Source organism: Lissotriton vulgaris, unplaced genomic scaffold (genome assembly GCF_964263255.1).
Source record: "Lissotriton vulgaris unplaced genomic scaffold, aLisVul1.2 SCAFFOLD_3308, whole genome shotgun sequence".
Lineage (NCBI taxonomy): Eukaryota > Metazoa > Chordata > Amphibia > Caudata > Salamandridae > Lissotriton > Lissotriton vulgaris.
Genome location: NW_028247798.1, coordinates 113,862 through 136,918, shown reverse-complemented (window position 1 = coordinate 136,918; position 23,057 = coordinate 113,862). Strand labels below are relative to the sequence as shown.

The following is a 23,057-nucleotide window of genomic DNA, read 5'->3' as shown; positions in this document are numbered from 1 at the left end:
TGCAAAAAACATAAAAATAAAACAAAAAGTAACTCCGTGTAATGTAATCTGGGGCGCATCTAAAGTGTTCTAATGCCCTGGGGACAAGTTTGTAAAAAACGATCAAACAAAACATGAATTACAAATAATGCCACGCATTGACCTTTCTGTCTCATTGTAAGACTTGGGAAGGAATTTGCCTCTAAGAAGCAAAACATAAATGAATCCTACTCACAAATGTATTTTGGAGTTTGTAAAGTATTGCTGAAGTACTGTTTTACTTACTTCCAGTCAGTGCTTAATTTGTAAAATATGAAGTGCAGGTGCTCAAATCTTTGTCGGAGGCCACACCCACTTATTTCTGGCCCCACCCACTTCCTTCATTGGCCCCACCCACTTTCTCTATTAGCTCCACCCACTTCCCCAACTGGCACTGCAAAAAGACAGATGAATTTCAGCAAGGGAGCCTTATTCATAGTAAGGTTTGATAGGAGGTTCCCCTACTACTTCTACTTCTAGGTACATCCAGGTTAGTGTTCGGCACTCAATATTTTATCAGCCTCAAATCACACATGCAGTCTGTCTCAAAAAAACATTACTGTCTAACTGCAGGCAGGTTAGACAAGCACAATGTTCTGATAATACAGCGCTCTAAATGGGATTTTACAGCCACAAGAAACTCACTGAAAGAGATATCACAGAAGTATTCCTCCTTAGTCCTGAAGCAGCACCCAGGCGGTGTAAAATGCACTGAGTGCATTTGGCTCAAGTAATTAACTCTACATCATGAGAAACTGCAGTTAAACATACCTAATGAAGAATTTGCATAAGTCATCCACAGCCACAGCCTGTGCCTGTCCCTCCCTGAGCTGAAGATTCTTAAGATAAGAACCTCTCTCCCAGTACTGCTCTCTCCACAAGCCCAGGCTGTCCCTGAATATTCCTGGCATAGGAGCATCTTTCCATAGCCCCAGCCTTGTTGCCTGCTGTCCCTGTTCTAGGAACCTCTCTCCACAGTCCCATGCTGCCTCTTTTGTTGAAGCATTGTCTGCTAAGAGCCTCTCTTCTACTTTAGACCCTCTGGAGCCTTCTGCACTCCTCCGAGGACCCTCCTGCTCGCTGCCAGAAGTTTGAGGCAAACCTCTATGGCCAGGGCCGGTGCCAGCACTTCTTCCCTTGGCCTGCTGCCTGAGTTACCACCAGCTGGGCCACGGGGCTCAGCCTGGTAAGGGCTGGTCCCAGCCGCCATGAATCTTTCAACAGGAGCCTGGGAAGTGGGAACAGACACTGCTGCAGAGAGCGCGTTCTCTCCAACTACGCCACCGCTCTCTGACCCCGGAGTCTCTTACTGTCTGTGACTGTGACCTAAGACCCCTCTGCGGCACCTTAGCTGCCCTCACCCACACACTGTGGCTTGGGCGATCCGGCCGGCCGGCAGGAACACACACCGGCTGGACTGGCTGGCTGTACTGTCTTTGCTCAGTGAACTGTTTTTATAAGATTAGGCAGTCTGGTGCACTGCTGCGGTTTGCTACCACACTCATTGCTGCCAATGTTTCAGATTGATATGTGTGACATTTTCGTAATTTCTGTGCAATTATGAGTGACATTTCAAGGACTATGAGTGACACTTTCTCATGAGCAAAATCAAGCAATGAAGACGAGGGAATCATATAGATAGCAGAAATTACACCCATTTGAGTATAGCTGGTAATGTTTCAGCTTGCTTATGTGTGACATTTTCATACATGCAGTGGATTTATGAGTCATTCAATGACTAAATGTGTGGCACTTTCTTGCGACCAAAATCATGCAATGAAGTCAATAGAAATAAACAAATATCAGAAATCCCACTCATTTGACCAACAAGAAATTCGAACTCTGCAGCAGGTGCTTTTAAAGCGATTATTTAATTTCTAAAAATTAGCACCCTCCACCACAAACTCTGCTTCAGTTGCGGCTGAACCACATGTAACAAAGGGATCTCTGTGACAAAAGCTGCAACCCACTGAGCTATCCACATATAATACAGTTCAATACAATATGCTAGTAGACTTCCTTTGCAGTAAGCATATTAACCCTCTGGGCTACCTAATGGTTAAAGTAAAAACTGAAACTGCCACTAGATAAAACTCTGACCTCTCTCCAGCAGGAACAACATTAATCACCAGTTTGCCTCATCTCTGACATAGCAAGTCTCTCTACACTGGGAAAATAAAGGTTGTACCACATGTCATCAGTAGCAGATTAATGTCTCTGCAGTGCAAAGAGCAATTATAGACGAGCTTGCAGCGTTCTCAATAGTATGTATTGTCCGGACACCGATCCTCCTGCAAGGAGAAAGTACTAACTGAAAGTATGAATCCTCTACCCGTGCTTGCCCCTAACAACATTTCGATAATGAAAGCAATACATACCATACGCTGCGCACTATAGCAGGCACAATTAATCTCACCAGAGGAGCAGTAATAAGGATCACTATTTTTTGAATAGTAGCTGGCTGCTCACTAGTCACGGCATGATGATGTTACTTATTTATGTTGCAGAGCGTGAATTTCTGGTACACTTTAACAGCTTATAGCTGCAGACTCGCTCCAATCGTGCCTGAAGCAAGTCAGTCAGTGAAAAATAATTATTCACACACTGGCCTGGGCCTCGGCTCGCCACAGGTCTGGCAACGTGAATGAGGCCCTGCTCACCACAGACAGTCAGCAGTGCAGTGCACCCGAGGACTAGTCGACACAGACTGAGTCCCACGCCGCTTCTGCCTCACCTTCTCTTCTCCGGACGTGACAGCAGCACTAACGATGCGGATTATCCCAGGCCCCCATGGTGTGCTACAAACAGTAACAGCAACTTTGGGCGGCGAATACCTGATACTGGGCGAGGGCCAGGGAGAGGTGCGGGTATGCTGGGGCGGGCAGAGAAAATGGCGTGATGAAAAGTAGGGGGATTACATCAGATCCCAGTCCCTGCAGCTACTTCTGGCCGGAACTGACATCCAGCTGACCCAGGGTAACATGCTGAATTTGTCCTGGTGTCATTTTCAGACACCAGGACACATTTCAGCAGCGCCCACACATTGTTTGCATCTAGTTGGAAGCAGCAACCTGCAGGCAGCGAGGGGACTTTCTTATTTACAGTTCCAGCTCCTCGGCCCAAAACAAAGGGCTGATTTAAAGGGCTATCAGCACCCCTTTTCTTTGAGTATAATACTGGATGGGAGCTGTCTGGAGCCCAACACCTAGACGCCTAATCAGTGGAAGGGAACAAAGGAGCACAGCAGGTTATCGCTTCACAGGTGCTTAGGAGAAACTATTTGAGGCAGGTTTTTCACTTTCTTCAACTCCCCAGGTAAGAGATTTGCTTGCACTAATAAAATGCAAGATATATCTGTTTGTATGAGTAATTGCAGAAATATAGATGTAATGGCGCCTACTATTTTTTACATTTAATTCTTCTATAGCGCCAGGTATCCCAGTGTAGGGTGCCAGAGCGCTTTACATCACACTCAGGCACACTATGTGTGTAAATCGATGTACAGGAAATGAAGTATAAGGTGTAGGAATCACATATCATCCATAATTGTAGACATTATATGTGACGAGAGAATGGTCGGGAGAAGCACGTGGTCAGGATATAAAACCTAAATCAATGACTCTGGTTCACTGCATTAATACGACTTTATTACTTCCCAAAAGAACCCTTCTTTGCAACTAAGAATAACAGCAGATAAAAAAAAAAAATGGATCTAAAACTGTAATTTACCTATAGTATTCCGCTCCTTGACGCCGGGAAATAGATCACTATGATATATTACAAGGTTTGCAATTTATAAACTGAAAGTATCAAACGATCTCAGTGTCAAAAGCAGTTGCCCACCTACCTACCTAAACAAATGTGTGATCTGCATGTTACACATTGTGCTTTGCAGCAGGCACATGAACCCTCTATGCTGCTCTGAATCAAAACTGACTGGAAAGAGCAGAACTTTGCCAGAACTGCGGTAACCACGAGAGCTGTGTCACCGCTATTATAAACCCCTAATCTTTTCTGGGCACACAAGGATTTCTGCAGCAGGTGTCTTAATCCTGTAAATAATTTTAAACTGCAGCCTCTTTATGACCCATTAAGAAAATATATAACAGATTTACTCCCACTTTTGCCCTAGTTGCCAATTTCTTTGTTGCAGACTCTTTTCATATAAATGTATAAGTTGACTGTTAGATTCTGCTTTTCAAGCTTTGCTCCTTGGGACCCCACCCCCTTTATTCTGCAATTCCATGACCCCTAATGTATGGATTCCCGGAGTACGTTTTTTCCAATTCCGGCTCTGCTTACTTCCACTTCCACAAAACATCTACAGTGGCACTAACATTCACATACAGTTACTATAAACAGAGGGAACTTACTAGTACAGAGTTGGACAATTAGCACCGATTGACAAAGGCTTGTCAGAGTATGTAAAAGCACACCCCTGTAGTACTACTTCCTGTACTCATAAATTCTTTTTTAAATCAACCCTTATGTCTTCCTTTTTGAGGACAGCCTCCGTCTAGAGCAGAGGTCTTCAAACTTTTGTCGGCTGAGCCCCCCCATCTAAAACTTTTTACACGCCGAGCCCCCCCCCACCATCACCACCACCTGACAAAAATGTTCTGGAAGGTGGTACTCTGCATCATTGATGGCCCTTCCCTCCTGCAGAGCCCAGGTCGCATAGGGCAAATAATATTAAATAAATTAAGAGTGTTTAGTAAACTGAAGTCTGCTTGCCGGTAGATGTCTGGAGGACCCATAGGACATCTTGAGTTCCCTACAGAGGGCTGCCTTTAGGGGGGGCACTGACAGTGCTGCACCACCTTTTGTAGCCTCCTGGTGGCTTCTTCGCATTTTTAGCCAAGTCCATTTTATGGCACAGGTGGAGAGGCAAAGAGATTCACCCTCCTCCAAATGAGGAACTGCGGTCTTGAGCACTCTGCCACCCCAGTTCAGACATGGCCATATGCAAATCAGTCTGACCCTGTGCCTCATGGGAACAGTCCAGCCCGAACTGCCAAGCCATGCCTTCCCTGGACCGGAAAGAAGCTTTGGATTTGCTTTGTTCGCCATAAGTGTGGCAGGGTATGCTCAGACGTGAGTCCCTTGCTCACTTTGCCACTGGATTCAAGCAAGCCGGGCTGAAGACGGCTGGAATGCCAGAAACCGGTCCTCGGAAGCTTGTTTCCGGTCCAGAGAAGGCATGGCTTGGCAGTTCGGGATGGACTGTTCACATGAGGCACAGGGTCAGGCTGATTTGCATATAGCCATGTCTGAACTGGGGTGGCAGAGTGGGCTAAATAACAGTGATGGATTAAACCCAGATCTTTTGACTGGGTGTGAGGGTTTGATTGATTCAGATGCTCCGTCCATCACCAACCCATTTTGTACCACTTTTGGCCGCCATAAGTGTGGCAGGGTATGCTCAGACGTGAGTCCCTTGCTCACTTTGCCACTGGATTCAAGCAAGCCGGGCTGAAGACGGCTGGAATGCCAGAAACCGGTCCTCGGAAGCTTGTTTCCAGTCCAGGGAAGACATGGCTTGGCAGTTCGGGCTGGACTGTTCCCATGAGGCACAGGGTCAGACTGATTTGCATACGGCCATGTCTGAACTGGGGTGGCAGAGTGAGCTAAAGAACGGTGATGGATTAAACCCAGATCTGTTGACTGGGTGTGAGTGTTTGATTTGTTCAGATTCTCCGTCCATCACCACCCCCTTTTGTACCATTTTGTACTCTTGAATTGAGCACTAGCACAAGTGAGGGATTGAAAATCTTCACTAACCACTAGCAAACTAATACTGGATTTGCTAATCAAATTACAACAGCCAGCTAAGATAACCTGACCGCACCCCACCTCTCACTTTTAATTCCTCCATCACACGGCTAAGCTTTCAAACCACGAGGCAATAAGACACAGCTCTGGGCATTCTCACAAATGACACAAACCACCGGCTTGAAACGTAGGCTCACAGCACCTACAACACTTTTACAACCAAGCACATCCCCATAGCGTGCCACCCCTCTGGTAAAGCGCTACGGCACTCCGGAGTGGGGCATATAGCGCTAATAAATGCATTATCGTACATAATATAAAAGGCATTTGCATGCACAATCTGTGAAATTAGTCTTTTGTCTTGGAAGAAAATTCAACTGGTTGTTTTACTTTTCTTGTAACTAAAATACCGTAGGAGGAGCAGTAACATAGATTTTCATTCTGGGTGTTATGGTCTTTAAACAAAAAGTTATCTGGGTGGCCAAGGGCACTCCTGTTTTTCCGATCTTCTATCTTTAGATTTTCGTTTATGTATTATTCACAATGTAGCGTGCAGCCCGAAAAACGTGGTCTGCCCAAGTCCACGTGCATGTAAACAAAACGAAGGCTAGAGTAAGATTGCACTCTAGCAACGGACGCACAGCATGCTCAATTAATGGTCATCAAAAACTGTAATTCATCCATGTTTAAACCATTTTATTCCATGTCATCCAAAAGTTCATAACGTTCATCACTTTTTATCCTGTCACATGTGAGGTGGGGAACGCTTACAGAGGGTTCTGAAGGATGAAGTCAGGCTAAACACCGGAGGGTGATGGCGGTTGGGAGAGGTTGTTTTGGGCACATGTAGTTGTTTATAAGAGAGTATTTAGAGGGAAAACGTCGATAATAATGAATTTGATAAAAACGTGATGTGAAAGGTTTGCTGCACTTGACATATTGTCACATAGTGGTTTGACAATACATACTAATGCTAATGTTTTAAACTTGTAGGGAACCCCTGACGAAGGGCTATAAAAAAAGCCCGAAATGCATTGGGTAAAAAAACGAAGCACTGAGGATGTTTTATGTATCCGTCGTGCATCAGAAAAAGGCCTGGATGGGCATATCTGGTTGCATTAGAAGCTGTTGAATACATAAGGGCCTCACATGTGACAGGATAAAAAGTGATGAACGTTATGAACTTTTGGATGACATGGAATAAAATGGTTTAAACATGGATGAATTTACAGTTTTTGATGACCATTAATTGAGCATGCTGTGCGTCCGTTGCTAGAGTGCAATCTTACTCTAGCCTTCGTTTTGTTTACATGCACGTGGACTTGGGCAGACTGTGCGTCCGTTGCTAGAGTGCAATCTTACTCTAGCCTTCGTTTTCTTTAAACAAAAAGGCCAGTATAGGATATTTGAAATATTAGGGAGCTCAAACTGTAGATGGCTATTGAATACCTTCTCTATGCCACTGTATTTGTCTTTTAAAGCCATTTGTTTTTATTTAGGATGGTTTGGTTAAGGAAACAATAACACCACCAGACGCTTTTTGAGCTTCTTTTTGAGCTTCTTGCTCTCCTTTCTGCACTTTCTTCTTCTGGGTCCAAGCCTTATGAGGAAAGGAAAGCCCCACCCCAACCTTACCAACCTTTAAATAAATGAGTGGAACCCAAGATATTTATTAAACTATATTTACCACACATTCGCTCTCACAGGGACATTATTCCACATCGTGGTGGGGGGGTCGGACGGTAGCCCACACCCAGGTGTTACACAAACCAGCAGCATGGCGCCTTTCTGTTACTAGGCGTACAGCCATGAACTGTAGGTCTCTGGAGAGGTCGCTTCCTATGGATAAAAGGAGGAGCACTTTTGGTGTTCCAGAACCTGACAGAGTCTGCCTTGCACAAGGGCACCTATCTGGAGTCTGCTTCAAAGACATCAGGCTACCTCTACTACAGACAAGACACTGCCGAACAGCACATCTGTAAGTCAGAGCACTGGGCCTTCTCTTTGCAGCCCATACATACAGTCCTATTAGATAGGAAAGGGCACGCAGCATAAAGCACACTCGGCACCCTGACTTTTGCTTGTGCACTGTTTTGGGTATAAAATGGGTCAGATCGCTGGCACGGTACCCCACCCAGCTGCCACTGCAGCATCACCCGTATCCCATTTCATTATTGAAGTTTGCAGACATCAGCTCGCTTTCCCGAATTCCCGGGCACCTTATTTGTGCGGGTCTTACTCTTCAACGATTTGATATAAGGCCCGCATGAGGACGTCAATAGCTTACCATAACTTTTCCAATACATTTTATTTCGGGTGACTTTCACACAGATGAGGTGTAGTTCATAGAAATGTAGCTACCTAAAACTCCCCAGCAGCCTCCATATTAACATAGAAATAACCTACTTAAAAATGCAGAAACAGTTATTGCGTGCATGGGATGGTCTTATTGTAAGGTATTTTTAAACGTGACCACTGTAATAGAAGGTCCTGTGAGCTTGTGGCGTGTTTTGATGGAATTACAGTGATTTATCAGAGTTTGCAGTCGACATCACTGGGAGCTGCCATTAAATAAAAACATATTCCCTCTTATAATCTCTGGGCTAGAGGTCACCGCTCCTTCGTGCTACAGAAATGTTCTGCATTTTTGGAAAGTTCTCATTGTCTTGTCTCATTGATGCGTCCATCAGGACCCTTTATTTATCTAGGCGAGTAAACTAGAGCATCCCCAGTGCTGTGTTTTTATTTCCCTCCCTCTTGATTTTCCTTTGTCACTAGAGCAGAGGCCAGCTGCACCCGTGTACTTCACAGGTCGTTTAAAAGACCATTCCCATGTAAACGAGGCTTTGTTGTTTTTTCACCTCTTAGCGCCCCTGCATCTCCAGTCTGCCTACGGCTGAGACGCACGCCTGGAGGCAACAATGAAAGATGAAGTGGTGGCGTGCCCCCCCTGAGGGGATGATGCGCCCCCCCCAGGGGGGCGCGCTGCACAGTTTGAAGACCTATGGTCTAGAGCATAAAATAAACTCACAGGACGCGGGCTCTGAGGTTGTGTGGCGAGCAGTGATTGGTGGCTTGGAAAGGCCGCTCAAGTCATTGTGCACCTGTCGCATGTCGCGTGCGTACCTGACACGTGACTCACTTGGCCTCAAGTAGTAGTCTTTGAGAGTGGAGTCAGGATTCTTCCCCAGATCCAGCGGTCTTTGGGATCCATCGCCATGCGCGCCACTGGCCACCGTCATCTGAGCACGCAGACACAACAGTGTCACCATGGTGATGGGAACCACTGGCTTATGTCTATTCTTGGCAGAGACAAGACACCATTGTTGATAATGAACTGCATGTGACCTCATCACCTGTCACCTCCACCGATCTGTTTTATCTAACATTTGCTTAGTTCTTGCTGAGAAAGATGGGTTTATGAGGCCTGAGATTACACAGAGTGACAGCTATGGGGATGAGGACTCCATAAAACCAACGCAATACGTCCTGTCAGACTAGGTCATTGTGGTGACGCGGCTCAGAGACGCGCTCTCATATCCTCGCCCAATAAAGTAACAGGCAGACCAATGCCTCCTGTATCCAACTCACAAAGAATAACTTTTAAAAGTGTCAGCGCCTAGAAGTCGACAGGTTTCTTGAGCATGTGCTGGTCTGGGAACTGAAACCGGCCCGGCAAACTGCTCAGCTGGCCCCCCTGGGGGGGAAGAGTGGGTGTGGCCCAGCTTATTGCTAGTGCGGGTTTTGGCCGATTGTGTTACAGGGGGCCAATATTGTCGACCCCGGTAACAAAAACAGCCCCCACCTTAGCAGCCCACCGGGGAAACGCCTGGTGCCTGCTACAGCCAGTCCGGCCCTGCCTCTAGTTAATAATCACGCAAGAGTGTTGTACGCTAGCGCAAGCTCAGAGATAACATTGCAGGACCCGATATTGGGAAGAAGTTTTCACTGCATGGCTTGGCGTTCGCCTGCCCATGCCTCAGGCACGTAAGCGTAATTTACACAAACTAGCGTGAAAGTTGGATCGGTCTCCCCTCTGTCCAGCAGATGTGGGTGGGCATGATTGCCGCCACTCGATCTCTACAGAGGGTCAAAGAGTGCATCATGAAATGCAAACGGTTCAGGTGGGTTGACATAGTCAGGGCAGCCTTCTATTGACTACATCTATCCATAAAGAACTAACGGCTTCTGATGTGTAGGGAAAGGCACAACAAGAAGAGGGGCCCCATAAATGAGAGACCCGTCCCCATTAAAGGGTGTAAGCCCTCGCCCACCCAGTGGGTGGCATGCTTCATCATCGGGCCCCTCCTGGCACCTTTCCAATGGAGTAAAGTGCACGCTACTACCACTAACTCACTGGGGAGATGAGGGAGAATTAGTGATGGATAATCTCCCTGCCACTCATCTGGACTCTCAAGGTGTGAGGGTCACATGAAGAGGGGGAAACTTCGATTGCATTTTTCCATCAGAGAGAGTGATGTCAGTCCTGATGAGGGCCACAGACACCTCCATAGAGGGCTGAATAGGCAGAAACATGTCGACCTCTGATAGTGGGTAGAATTATCGTCCCACCTGTTTTATTCTGCCACTGGAGGAGTCAATAAAACTTACAGATTTCACCTACTAGATATTATTAACTCATAAAGATTTTTCTGGGGTGACAGTTTATCCCTGCAAGGATGGTGATATTTGAACAGGATTGAACTGCTACTTGGTGGGAGCGCACACAGATCCAGCCCCACCAATCCACCCACCAGTCGAGCCCCACCAATCTGCCCACCAGTCCAGCCCACCAATCTACCCCCACCCAACTAGCCTCATCATTCTGCCCAGCCCCACCAATCTGCCCACCTGTTTAGCCCCACCAACCCACGCAGCCCGACCAATCTGCCCATCTGTCAAGCCCCACTAATCTGCCCACCCTTCCAGCCCCACCAATCTGGTCACCCATCCAGCCCCACATATCCGCCCAGCCCCACCAAGCTGCCCATCCGTCCAGCCGCACCAATTTTCCCACCTGTCCAGCCCCACATATCCGCCTAGTCCCACCAAGCTGCCTATCGACCTAACCTGATCATTCTGCCCAGCCTGACCATTCTGCCCACCTGTTCAGCCCCACCAACCTGACCACCCACTCAACCCCACCAATCTGCCCACCCATCCAGCCCCACATATCCGTCCAGCCCCACCAATCTGCCTACCCTCCTAACCTCATCATTCTGCCCATCTGTCCAGCCTAGTCAATCCGGTCACCCATACAGATCCACATATCCGCCCAGCTCCACCAATCTGCCCACCAGTTTCCCATCAGATAAGATGGGCTCTATGCTCAACCCCACCAATCTGCCCACCCATCCAGCCCCACATATCCGCCCAGCCCCACCAATCTGCCCACCAGTTTCCTATCAGATAAGATGAGCTCTATGCTGTCGTACAGGGCGGTGATGTTTTGCTTTTAGGATCTCAGAGCAGATTACGTAGATTACCGCCTGCCACTGGCGTGTGCTCCAAATCCAGTGAATAGATTTGTTTATTCATTCATTGATCTTTATTTGGAATCACATAAAAGAACACAATACAACATCAATTAAAAACAACTGGTTAAAAGCATGTATAAAATGCAGATAAAAAAACTGCGATGGAACATCCCTCTTGAATACCCCTCAAACAGCAAGTAAGGCTTTCCTGGAGCGGACGGCAGCAGATATAAAGACAAGTCAGTACATCCGGTAACAGCATCGGATACAACAGGGCAGGGTGAACTTGTACACACTGTTCGTCAACAAGCACAGGAATAATACAAATATTTCTTAGTCATTTATAGAATGTGAGAAACATAGTAAAGTGCAAAGTGTCCTGAGCTGAATGGGCGTCACAGCTACGGGGGATACAAGTAATACTATATGAACTGCTAGTAAAGTGAAGTATTAAGGCCAATCTCAAATGAATTAGCAGAAACCGATAGTGATCAGAGAGATTAAGTAAAATATATGGTTCTGTTGAAAGGCTGGTCTGTGGTGGTAAAAATGCTTGAACAGACGACTTTTCCCTGACCAATGATAGCCTCCCTCTGGCCCTCCAAGTTGTAAAATTTTTTTAGTCAAGAGTGATCCTCGTTAAGGAAAGACTCTGGTCGCTTAAAAAAGTTTAGGATGATCTCAGCTTAATAAAACATTCCTTTACCGAATTAATCCAATCAATACTCCTAGCTTGGTCAAGTGCAAAACAGTCTTTTAACAACAATTGCTTTAGCTGTTTGGCTCGGCATACCCACCCCGAGACCAAAGAGTGAGGGCCCCAACATCAACACGTCATCTAAAAAGTCAACCTCCAGTGCCTCGTGGATAAAAAAAGAGGGTAGACTCTTTGGGAAGGGAAAGAAGCTTCCTTAAAATCTCAAGAACTTGCAAGGAAGACACATTATTATACGCCCAAAGCTCGCTACAATAAGGAGACACAGAAACACTCTTCGCTCTATCAATGTCGACCAAGGATTTGACCTGCTTGCATTGTAATGGCACGCGTTGTAACGCCCTACAACTGCAGAAACAGACTTTACAACGGAAGCGTTACAACGCATGCCATTACAACGCATGTCGTTACAAGGCGAAATAATTATGGCAGGGGGTAGAAGGTGTTGGAGTTAACTCCAACACCTTCCCTACTGTTGCACACACTGGAGTTGGAATAGTAAATTATACTATTTCAACTCTCCGCACACCTCCGACAGCAAGTCGGGGTAAACTTATGCGTTGTAACAGCATGCGTTGTAACGCCCTACAACCCTTGCAGCCCAAAGTAAAGGCAAAGTTAAACATAGAAACAATGCTTCTAGTAAACATGAACATAGATTTGTTAATTAATGAGCTCTCATCCTCCATCAATGATTGAAAAGCTTGTGGACATTGATCAGGACACTGATCTAGTGTTTGCCTTACAAGTAGACGCAGGCCTGTTTTTTTGAACGGCCCAATGGTGATTCCCACAATTAATGCATCTGCTGAGGACTCCTCTCTTTGTATTCGCAATAAGAAGGGCGTGAGCCGATGGGACATGCTCGCCATCATCGAACACCTCTGGCGGCTCGGATTTAAAAATGGAGGACACTCCTATTTAGCAATGCGATCTACGCCGCTGAGCCCGCTAACGTGGGCTGGTTGCCTAGGTTGAATACATTCTACCCATCTTACCTTTTATTTCTTGAGATTTCCATTGTTTCTTCTAACACTATTGAAATTCTCCTGAGGGGAACACTACTGTTGCAACATTACATTTGCCACTATCCAAACTGCACATTGTCTCTGTCGTCTGTACATGTTTTTAAACCAGGGCAGATAATATTTGTAATAGTTCTTTAATCTCTTCTTTTAGCTCCAATATTTCCACAAAGAGAGGGCCTTCAGCAGATGCCACATCTACCTTTAGTTGGCTTTGAAATCTTCAAAACAATAACCAAATCCTGGTTCTTCCTTGTTCCTCATGCATTAAGTTCCTCCTTTATATAAGATTCTAACTTCTTAGGAAGGGATTTTGGTGGTTCCCATCATAGCGCCAGGATGCCCAATTATGAGTGACAGTAGCGCTTTATAATATCCTTATTCATTCATTCCGTTCCTCTCCAACATCGCTGCGCTTCCAGATCCTTCCTATCACCACTGGCCGCAGATCTGTTCCCGCCAATGACGTTTCCTTCAAAGGGTATATGGGGTCTCTGGCACCCTGACTGGGTGCCTGGTGTCCCCAGAGTTTCTGTTTCCACTAAGGAACCCTTTGGAACAAGTGATTTGTCTGAATTGCTGGAGAGCGACTCGTGTGATGCTTTTTGTTTACATTTTTCACTGTAGGTTTTTTTTTTTTAACTGGGCACTTTAAAGGGGCTTTATCACAATTCATTACTGACCCAACCTCTTCAATTACAAACTCTGTTTTTTCCAACATATCATCCACAATATGCCGACATTAAATAGGCCCAGGCACCAACATGAAAGTGGCCCTCATTAGTGAATTGGATAGTTGAGGAAGCGACCCATGTTTGTAAACTAGGACACTTTTGAGCTTGAAAAGGCTCCGGGACCGATTTACAAAGGGAAAGTTCGACCAATAGTTTAACTTAGGCCAAATGTCTAACTTTACTACAAGCAATTTTACTAGTAGTAACTTTACTAGTAGTAGGTTAACTAGTGGTAATTTACCTTTGTGAATAGTGAAAAATAGTAAAGTTAGAATTTTGGTCTAACTTCACCTACGTGAATCGTGCCCACACTTTGGGCCTCATTTATGAGGCTGTGCGTCACTTTTACGCCGCCGGTGCGTCACTTTTTGTGACGCACCAGTGGCGTAAAAAATGCACCTTGCTGCGCCATATTTACAAAGTGACGCATCTAGGTAGATGCGTCACTTTGTAAACCCCTGCGCCACATTATACCTGCGCCAGGTATAATGTATGCAAGGGGGCGTATTGACGCAAGGAAGGGTCGTAGAAGTGACACAGTGAAATCCATGAGATTTCTCTGCGTCACTTTTAGGATGCCGTTGCGTCAAAATCTTGCGCCTGCCTCACAGCAGGCGTAAGACTGACGCAGACCCTTTCACTTGGGGCTTGCACCATGTGAAAGGACGCATTGCTGGAGTTGCGTCACTTTTGTGACACACTCCAGCAATGCGTCACTTTTGCGCTTACAGATACGTCAGAAATACTGACGTATCTGTAACTCCTTGCGACATGATGCGTCATACATTAAATATGACGCATCAGGAATGTCGCAAGGAGTGCGCACTGAGAAGTGACGCATCGCTGCTTTCACGCACCGATGCGTCATTTCTCATAAATGAGGCCCTGTGTATGTGTTCTGCCAAGACTTAATGGATCGGAGCTTCCCGCAGGCAATGTTTATTTTATCTTCCAACACATCTTAACAAAAAACAAAAGTGCTAGCGGTGTGCTAAGCGATCAACAGAATAGATGAATCAAGAGGTCAGTCAGTCAAATATTCTTTATTCCGTTCTTTTTACAACCATAAAAGAAGACATCAAAAAGTTAAAACACAAAAACAGACAATATATAATATTAAAATTAATAATAATAAAAATTCATAATCACATAGCAGCAAATCACTCATTTATAAGAAGAGGCAATGATTAAAATGTTGTGGCAGTAATCATTATTTAGTGCACAGACAATACAAATATAAGTGCTAAAATTGGTACTATATACCCCAAAAACCATGATATTTGGAGGCAACTCATTAAGAGTAAAATAAAATCAAAATGCCATTGACGAATAGGTAAAATCATTTCCCAACTAAATTCTGTAGACGGACTGTAGTAGAAATGTATCTATACACCATTATAGGAGAGGGGTCCCAGTACATAGTATTAAATCAAAAAGAAACAAACATACGTAGGCACATAAATACACAAATACAAAAATAATAGAAAAATATTAACTTAGTTGAACACACTGTTGTTTAATCACAATGTGTATAGAGATGCATTATATCATACAACTACTACATTTCTTATTGGAATAACATTTGTGCCCCAGGAAGTGAAAGAGTAAGAAAGGTGAATGTGAGAGGAAGGTTCGTGCAAGGTTCAGATAAATACACAATGCTGCTCATTAGCTAAAGGTTTATAGATTAATCGGCGCTAGCTTCAACACAGAGCCAGCATAACAAGAGAAGAACAGTCAATGTTCAAAACACATTTCGGCGAAACCATGCTGTATGCGCATTATACAAATGCCCTCAGTATGGGTGGCGCAAGCTGGTAGGGTGATAGGCTGTCGACGTTTCGACCCCAAATGGTGTCCGTGAAACTTTAAAACGGGGTCTTCGACAGGACGGCAGTGGTGTGGGTGAGGAGGGGCCTGCTTACCTCAAAAAATTGAATACAGTGAATAGCTGAGTCTAAAGAAAGCAAAGGCAATTTAAAATACAGCGAGTGCCAGGTGGCATTTACCGTGAAAGAGCAATCAAGGGTTGGGACGTCTGGCTCCAGTCCTGGGAGAATCAAAAGATAATTCTGCAAAATATTAAAGCAACAGGGGGCAAGTATGAGCTCCAGAAAAAACTTAATCTGGTGCCAAGCAAATGATGTTTAAAACAATAGCTGTAGTAAATATACACTCACTAAAATCAAGGCTGAGTTGTGATCCAAAACATTGGATTCAAGGCACAAATGCCTGCTGCGTCATGAGTCAGTGGTTAGAGAAAGTGAACAAAACACGGAGGAAATACCATAAATACTAGCGCAGGGGAATCAGTATAAAAATATGTAAATTAACCTCCCTGTGTGCTCACCGTGCGGTGTGCCTCAGGGGTCCTCCCTAGGCCCTACCCTTTTCAATCTGTACGTAGCACCTTTAGTGGCAATCATAAGGAAAAGTGGTTTTACTCCGGTTTCTTATGCCGACGACACCCAAATAGTGGTGTCCATTGCCAAGGATGCTAAAGAGACGGTGGATAAATTCTGGTTCTGTATGACACAAGTCCAGCATTGGATGCAGAGCAACTGCTTGAAATTGAATGGGGACAAAAGTGAAGTAATGTTGCTAGGATCAGATCCAAACATATGGTCCCCGGAGTGGTAGCCAGATAGTCTAGGCAACTGCCAATCTCCAGTAAAGAAGGTGAAAAACCTGGGTATGACTCTAGGCAACAAACACTCATTTGATGCTCAGGCTAGCAAACTGGCATCATCAGTCTGGTACATACTGAAAATGATTAGGAAGCTCTTGCCTTATATCCCGTTTGACGCCCGGAAAATGGTGGTAACAGCCCTGGGCTTGTCAAGGCTAGATTATGGGAACGCCTTGTATGCCGGTGCCCAGGCCCAAATTCCAGCAAAACTACAACGCTTGCAAAATGCAGCAGCAAGGCTGGTGCTGGACGTCCCCAAGCATGAGCCAATCGTCCACAGACTAGAGTCCCTCCACTGACTTCCTATCACCAAAAGAGGGAAGTTTAAATCGGTCTGCCTGGCCTATAAGGCGCTTCACGGATCTGGATCTCAGTTTTTGAAAACCCATCTTAAACTGTACGAGCCTCCCAGGACTCTTAAATCGAGCCAGGTCAAACTACTTCAGGTCCCTAATCACAGATTGGCCAGATGGGGAGGGAGAAGCTTCTTATTGCAAACAGCCAAGGCCTGGGACCTTCTCCCAATCTCCATCAAAAACAGTCCATCTTTGCTCTTCTTCAGGAAAGAAGTGAAAACATGGCTTTTCACTGCCAGTTAGATCTTGTCCTGTTGATCCCGAGTTCTTGAATCTACCCAGCGCCAAGACGCCCATGGGCATTCGCGCGATCTACAAAATTATAAGTCAAATCAAATCAAATCAAATGAATCAACAGGATGGTTATATCTTCAAAGGCATACTTGGGAAAAAGCCGCTGTCTGAAGTCGGCGAGGTCTGAAAGGGAACAAACAGACGGGGCACGCCACTTTAGGTGCGCGATAGATCCTTCGTAAAAAAAAAATCAAAAGGCACAATGACTAGCTGGTTCTGTTAGCAGAAGGGCTAAATCAATCAAACCTGGTCCATATATCACTTTATTGCACACGTTCTCATGGAGTCCCATGAGACAACGTGGTTTATCCTTCAAGTTCGTATTGTCAGATTCCCTAGGTATGTTCCTGCGTCTGGAGCTATGTTCGCCAATTTAGTCATCTTCAGGCGAATTGGGTGTTTTCCCAAATTGGTCAAGGTTTATTTTGATATCAGGGAAATTAGCAGTAAAAACTATCGGAAGAGACCATAAAAAGGGCGCAGAGACAGTCAAAGAATTAGCCTACACACTGACCGGTCATGCCAGCCCATCAATCACTGCCTGGTCGCTCTAAAGGCCAGTCCGGCAATAAAAAAATGTTCTCTGGTTTTGATGTAGTTGCTTTTGGAGTCATTTGGGACTATTGCTCCTGATCAAGCGTTAACTCAGTTTATATTTAGGGACCCAACAGCAGTTGTACTTCCAATAAAGGCTCCGTTAGCTAGTCATTTAGTTTAAATCTGTTGGTTAGCCATTTCTCTCCTTTAATAGACATATATATCATGAAAGCTAGAGTCAAAGGCTTGTCAGCCTGACCTCTTTCGGATGATGACGGGTGAAAATGGGCCTGCCCTCGGTCTCACGTGGGTCCCACGCAGTGGGTGTCTGTGTAGCACCTCATGGTGCATGAAGTACCAGAGGGGCCCGCCTCCTCGGCCCTTGCACAGCTTCGGAAAAGGATCCTGGGGCTGGTGTTTCCCACAATGTAGGTGGCGTCCTGTGCAGTGGGTGTCTGCGTAGCGCTTTATAGCGCTCAAAGTACCAGAGGTGCCTGTCTCCTCTGCCCGCTCGAAGCTTCTGAAAAAGGATCCCAGGGTTGGGTCCCCAAAATGCAGCTGGCGTCCCACATGGAAGTATTAAAGGTCATTGTCCTTACTCACTGCCTGCTGCATGTCCCAGAGTCCATCCATGAGTGTAGTGTCACCTAATCCCAATACTCTCTGTGGGTAAAGGGTTGTTTGGAGGCCATGAAGTAGTGTGGCTCACTGGTTAGAGGCGGCAGACCCGAGAGCAGAGGACGGCCCGGGACCAGGGTTCGATTCCCGGCGCGGCAGGTTTCTGGACCAGGGTCAGCGGACTCGATAATTCTCTCGCCTCGGTGCCCACCCTGATCAGCGATCACACTCGGCAACTCTGGGCATTACCTTGCCTCATCTTCACTAACGGCCCCACCAGACCGCCGGGGATGCCTGGTCTCACCCTGGAGATACCCATTAAGGGACCATCTCTCAGGGAAGCCAGGAAGGGTTTCGCAGCGGTCGAAGCGCCTTGGGACCCTACGGGTAAGTAGTGCGCAATATAAATGCCAATACATACATACACTTACATACATACTTGCTGGAGGTGCAAACTGTCTAATGGTGATGAGCTGTATGTGTGTAGTGTGGTCCAAAGTCCATGCTCACTCTGGATGTACTCGGTTCTGAAGTACGTATGATCATGTGGTGCCTCATAGAGGCTGTACTCACTGTGAGTGAAGTGTTGCCCGGAGGCCACACTCAACGTGGAGGCACTGATCGCCAGTGTTCGTACTCAGCGTGGACGTATTCCCTCCCAGCACCTGCACTCATTGTGCCTGTAGCAATTGTGGAGTGTCCGTGTTCAATGCGAGGTCTCCCGGAGGCCACATTCCAGGGCCGGACAGGGAACACAAACAAGCCCTAGGAATTCAGTTGGACCGACCCCGTTGGGGGGGGGCGAGTGAGAAGCACTGCTCCTGTTTTTGTTACTGGGGGCCGATATTGCAGCACTGCTGCAAAATCGGCCCCCAGTAACAAAAACGTTCCCAACCGCTCAAAAAATGGCCCCCACCATTCGTTCCAACCGGGAAAACAACCAGTGCCCGCTAATGCCAGGTTGGCCCGGCCACACTCATTGTGGTTGCAGCGTTGTTTTGTTGACTGGCCATCGTACTCCATGTGCGTGTGGAGTATCCTGATATCTGTACTCATTGTGTCTACCTTAATCCCCAGTGTACATACTGAAAGTATGTCAGATGTTTGTCATTTTTCCCATGTTGTGGCACGCAGTGCACACTTAGCACCATTGTGCTGGACGTGGTCAAGGTGCTACATTAGTGCGGGTTCTTAGGACACCACAGAAGGATCTGCAAATCAGTGTGGTACTGAATCTGGAACACTTCCAGTTCAGGGTCGGCCATCTTGGAGCATCCTGTTCAGGGTCGGCCATCTTGGAACAACCAGTTTAGGGTCGGCCATCTTGGAGCATCCTGTTCAGGGTCAGCCATCTTGGAATCTCCTGTTCAGGGTCGGCCATCTTGGAGCATCCTGTTCAGGGTCAGCCATCTTGGAGCATCCAGTTCAGGGTCAGCCATCTTGGAGCTGCCTGTTCAGGGTTGGCCATCTTGGAACCAGCGGTCCAAGGCAATAATGAGAATAATGCCACAGAGCTTTACTGTGTGTGCCTGAAGTGTGCTCAGGGATGTGTCCGAAATCCCAAGCCAGCTCTGAATGGGCCGTTATGTTCAGGTGTTCTAAGCTGCTTGTAATGATGCGCTGGGTACCTGGAACTAAGGGCCCGATTCACAGAACTAACTTAAGACAAATTCCTAAACTTACTACTTTTACTATTCACAGAAGTTAGGATTTTGTCTTAAGTTTGTCTTAAGTCTGTCTTAAGACAGACTTAAGACAAAATCCTAACTTAAGTCTGTCCTAAGTCTGTTTTAAGACAAACTTAAGACAAAATACTAACTTCTGGGAATATCAAAAGTAGTAAGTTTAGGATTTTGTCTTAAGTTAGTTCTGTGAATCGGGCCCTATGTCTTTATTCTGTTTGTTGTTACACTAAATGCACAAGTTTTGATTTTGATGTACATGCAGCGCGAGCCTAATGCCTTTACATGTCAACACCTTCTTGCTTGCGGAAATTAACCAAAGAAAAAATATATTTAGTTTCCGTTGAAATCTCCTTTTTGCATTTTTAACCTGTTAAATTATGTGTTTCTGACACTTTCTCTCTTCTCCAGATATCGTGGAGGGCATGGTGAACCAGGGGATGTACCTCACGGCCAAGCCTTACATTTACTTCGGAAGTTACAGAAACTCGTGCCTCACGAACCTGACGGTGTGCGGGCCCCGAGGTCAGTATCTGCCCCCCGCCACGCCTGGTGTCCCCTGTCTCTCTTCCACCTCGCCCAGTCTCTTTTCTCTGTCGTTTCCTCCCCTCTCTTCTTCTCTTTCTCTTTATCTCTCTCTCTCCCTCTACTCTCTCTCTTTATATTCCACGTTTGTCTCCACATTTCCTCGCTCACCTCACATTTCTTCTTGTTTTTTACACAACGTTGGTATTTTTTCACTCCATCTGAGTTTTTAAGTGTTTCATCTTCATACTTCAACTTTGGAGAAGTGTGGCTCAATGATTAGAGCGGCAGACCCTGATGCAGAGGTCTAGCCCGGGACCAGGGTTCAATTCCCCGCCTCGGCAGGTCTTGGGCTCAAAATTCCACGGACCTGGTAATTCTCGCTTCGGTGCCTATTCCAATCATGGAGTCCCACTCTGCAACTCTGGGCAATAGCTTGCTTAATCTCCACAACGGCCCCCACAACGCTAAAGGATGCCTGGCCTCCACCTTGGGGGTGCCCAGGAGTGGACGCCTTGCAGGGAAAGCCAGGATGGGTTCCACAGCGGTATTCGTACAAGCGCCTTGAGACCCTTGCGGGTGAGTAGTGCGCTATACAAGTATCAATTTAAATTTTACATTTACATTTTACCTGCCAACTCACACGGTGCGGCCGTGTGACACACAATACATGCTCCCATCACACGGTCTCCCGGTGAGGAGCTGATATCACACGGTGGCAGAGAAAACAAGCTGAAATCCTCTGTAAATAGTGGTTTTCCAGCTCGTTTCTTGAGGCTTCGAACTGCTGAAGCTCATTAATGGGAGTGAAAACAAGCCAGGACATCAGCACCAGCCTCAGCAAGCTTTGCTTTTTGGGGGGGAAGGAAGGGGCTTGGGGCGGAGTGGGGTTCAAAAGTGCCTTGCAGGTACCTCTCGGCACGAGCCCCGCCCTCTTAAAGACCCCGCCTCCTTTTCTACACGGCGAGATTGTTCTTCAAGTTGGCAAGGTATGCAACTTTGTGTCTGTGTTTAGAGATGGGTGGTCGGGGGCGTGGACATGTCAAAGTTCAGGGGAAGGAGACGTGTTACTGAAAAACAATATGGAACCATTCTTTTAACCGCATCGCTGCGGCGCTTATTTTACCGCTGTGCGGCATTTTTAAAAATACAGCGTTACATGACGAGCTCAGCTTGTCATCAGCACACGACCACCGTGGCTGAAGGGGTTAAGATGGATAAAGCAGCTTTTCTATAAAGCCTGCCTTCAGGTTGTTTTGAAGGGACAGTACATCATATAACTTCCAGGATTAAAGATCCATTACAACCCGGGCGGGCTTTGGCACTAGTGACACCCGCTGAGACAATATCTTTTGGTTCCCTCCCAATGACCTCCTTCTCGACTTCGTCCCTTGCCACCACCACCCTCCAACAGTGCCCCTCATCTCTCCATAGCCCCTCTCTGACATACATTTAATTTTGTAATTTTTTTTGGCACTCATAGTTCAGTTACACTCATTTCCGTGATCTGCTTCGTACACGTTTTTTGCATCCGGCAAATTAACCCTTTGCGCTACTTTATTATAAGTCAAAACGGCCACTAGACAAAACTCCGATCTCTCTCTTTATCAGGAGCATTAATCACCATATCTACCCTGGCATTTTTATTGTTGCGTAAAAACTGCTGGACGCTCGAGGAGCTCTGCAGCATGTACTTTTAAACCCATATGTTATTTCTATAGGCTGCGCCCTCTGAATTCGGCGCCAGGTGCATCTGCACCAGTCGCACCGCCATAAAGCTGGCCTTGGTTGCAACGGTTCAACCTTAAGTGTAAATGTAATCGCAGCCGCCCCTCCCCCTCCTGTTGGATGGACCTGCTCAATATTTGGCTATTGCTTAGCATGGTCAGCCAAGGTCTGGCTTGAACATTTTCATGCAGTTTTGAGAAGGAACGGAAAGAGGTGCAAAGAAGATGCTTTTTCTCATTTTAGCTGTCATAGGAAATTTGGCTTCAGCAGTAGCAGAAATTGCTGAATAGATTAACACCAAACTTGGCATAACACTTGCATTGGAATTGGTTCTAGGCTATAGCAAGCACATGATGTTGAGTAGCAGTGCAGAACTGTCAGTGTTTCAGGAATATAGCATGTTACAAGGCATGCTGTTACATCGGGTGCTTTTACAACACGGTCGTTACAACGACTGCGTTATTAGTCCGTGATACCTTTACACCGTAAGACATTAGAACGACTTGCTGTAGGGGGCGTGCTGGACTTAGGAATAGTATTATTTACTATTCCTACTCCAGTTTGTACACCAGCAGAGAAGGTGTTGGATTTCGTATCCAATACCTTAGCGCCCCCTACAGCAAGTCATTCAAATGACTTGCGATGTAAAGGTATCGCGTACTAACAACGCAGTCGTTGTAACGACCCCGTTGTAAAAGCACTCCGATGTTATGACAGCGCTGTGTGCAGTTTCCAGTGCTTCAGACTCCTCTGTGACAATTTGTAGAATATGCCCAATTATTTCTGTTATTAAGGCGTAATGATGTTTACACGTTTTCTCTATTTCAATCACGGAGTCTTGCTTCTGTTTATAATTATGCATGTAACAGGAAATGGAATGTTGGTAC

General features: G+C 46.1%; 1 protein-coding gene across 1 annotated transcript in view; it reads left to right on the top strand.

Moving 5' to 3' along the window:
* Positions 1-23,057, top strand: part of LOC147665042 (adhesion G protein-coupled receptor D1-like) — a 200,240-nt gene that overhangs the window by 115,061 nt on the left and 62,122 nt on the right. The window contains exon 5 of the mRNA XM_086949798.1: positions 20,329-20,442. Within this exon, the coding sequence (XP_086805924.1) occupies positions 20,329-20,442 (114 nt within the window). The remainder of the gene's footprint in view (positions 1-20,328; positions 20,443-23,057) is intronic.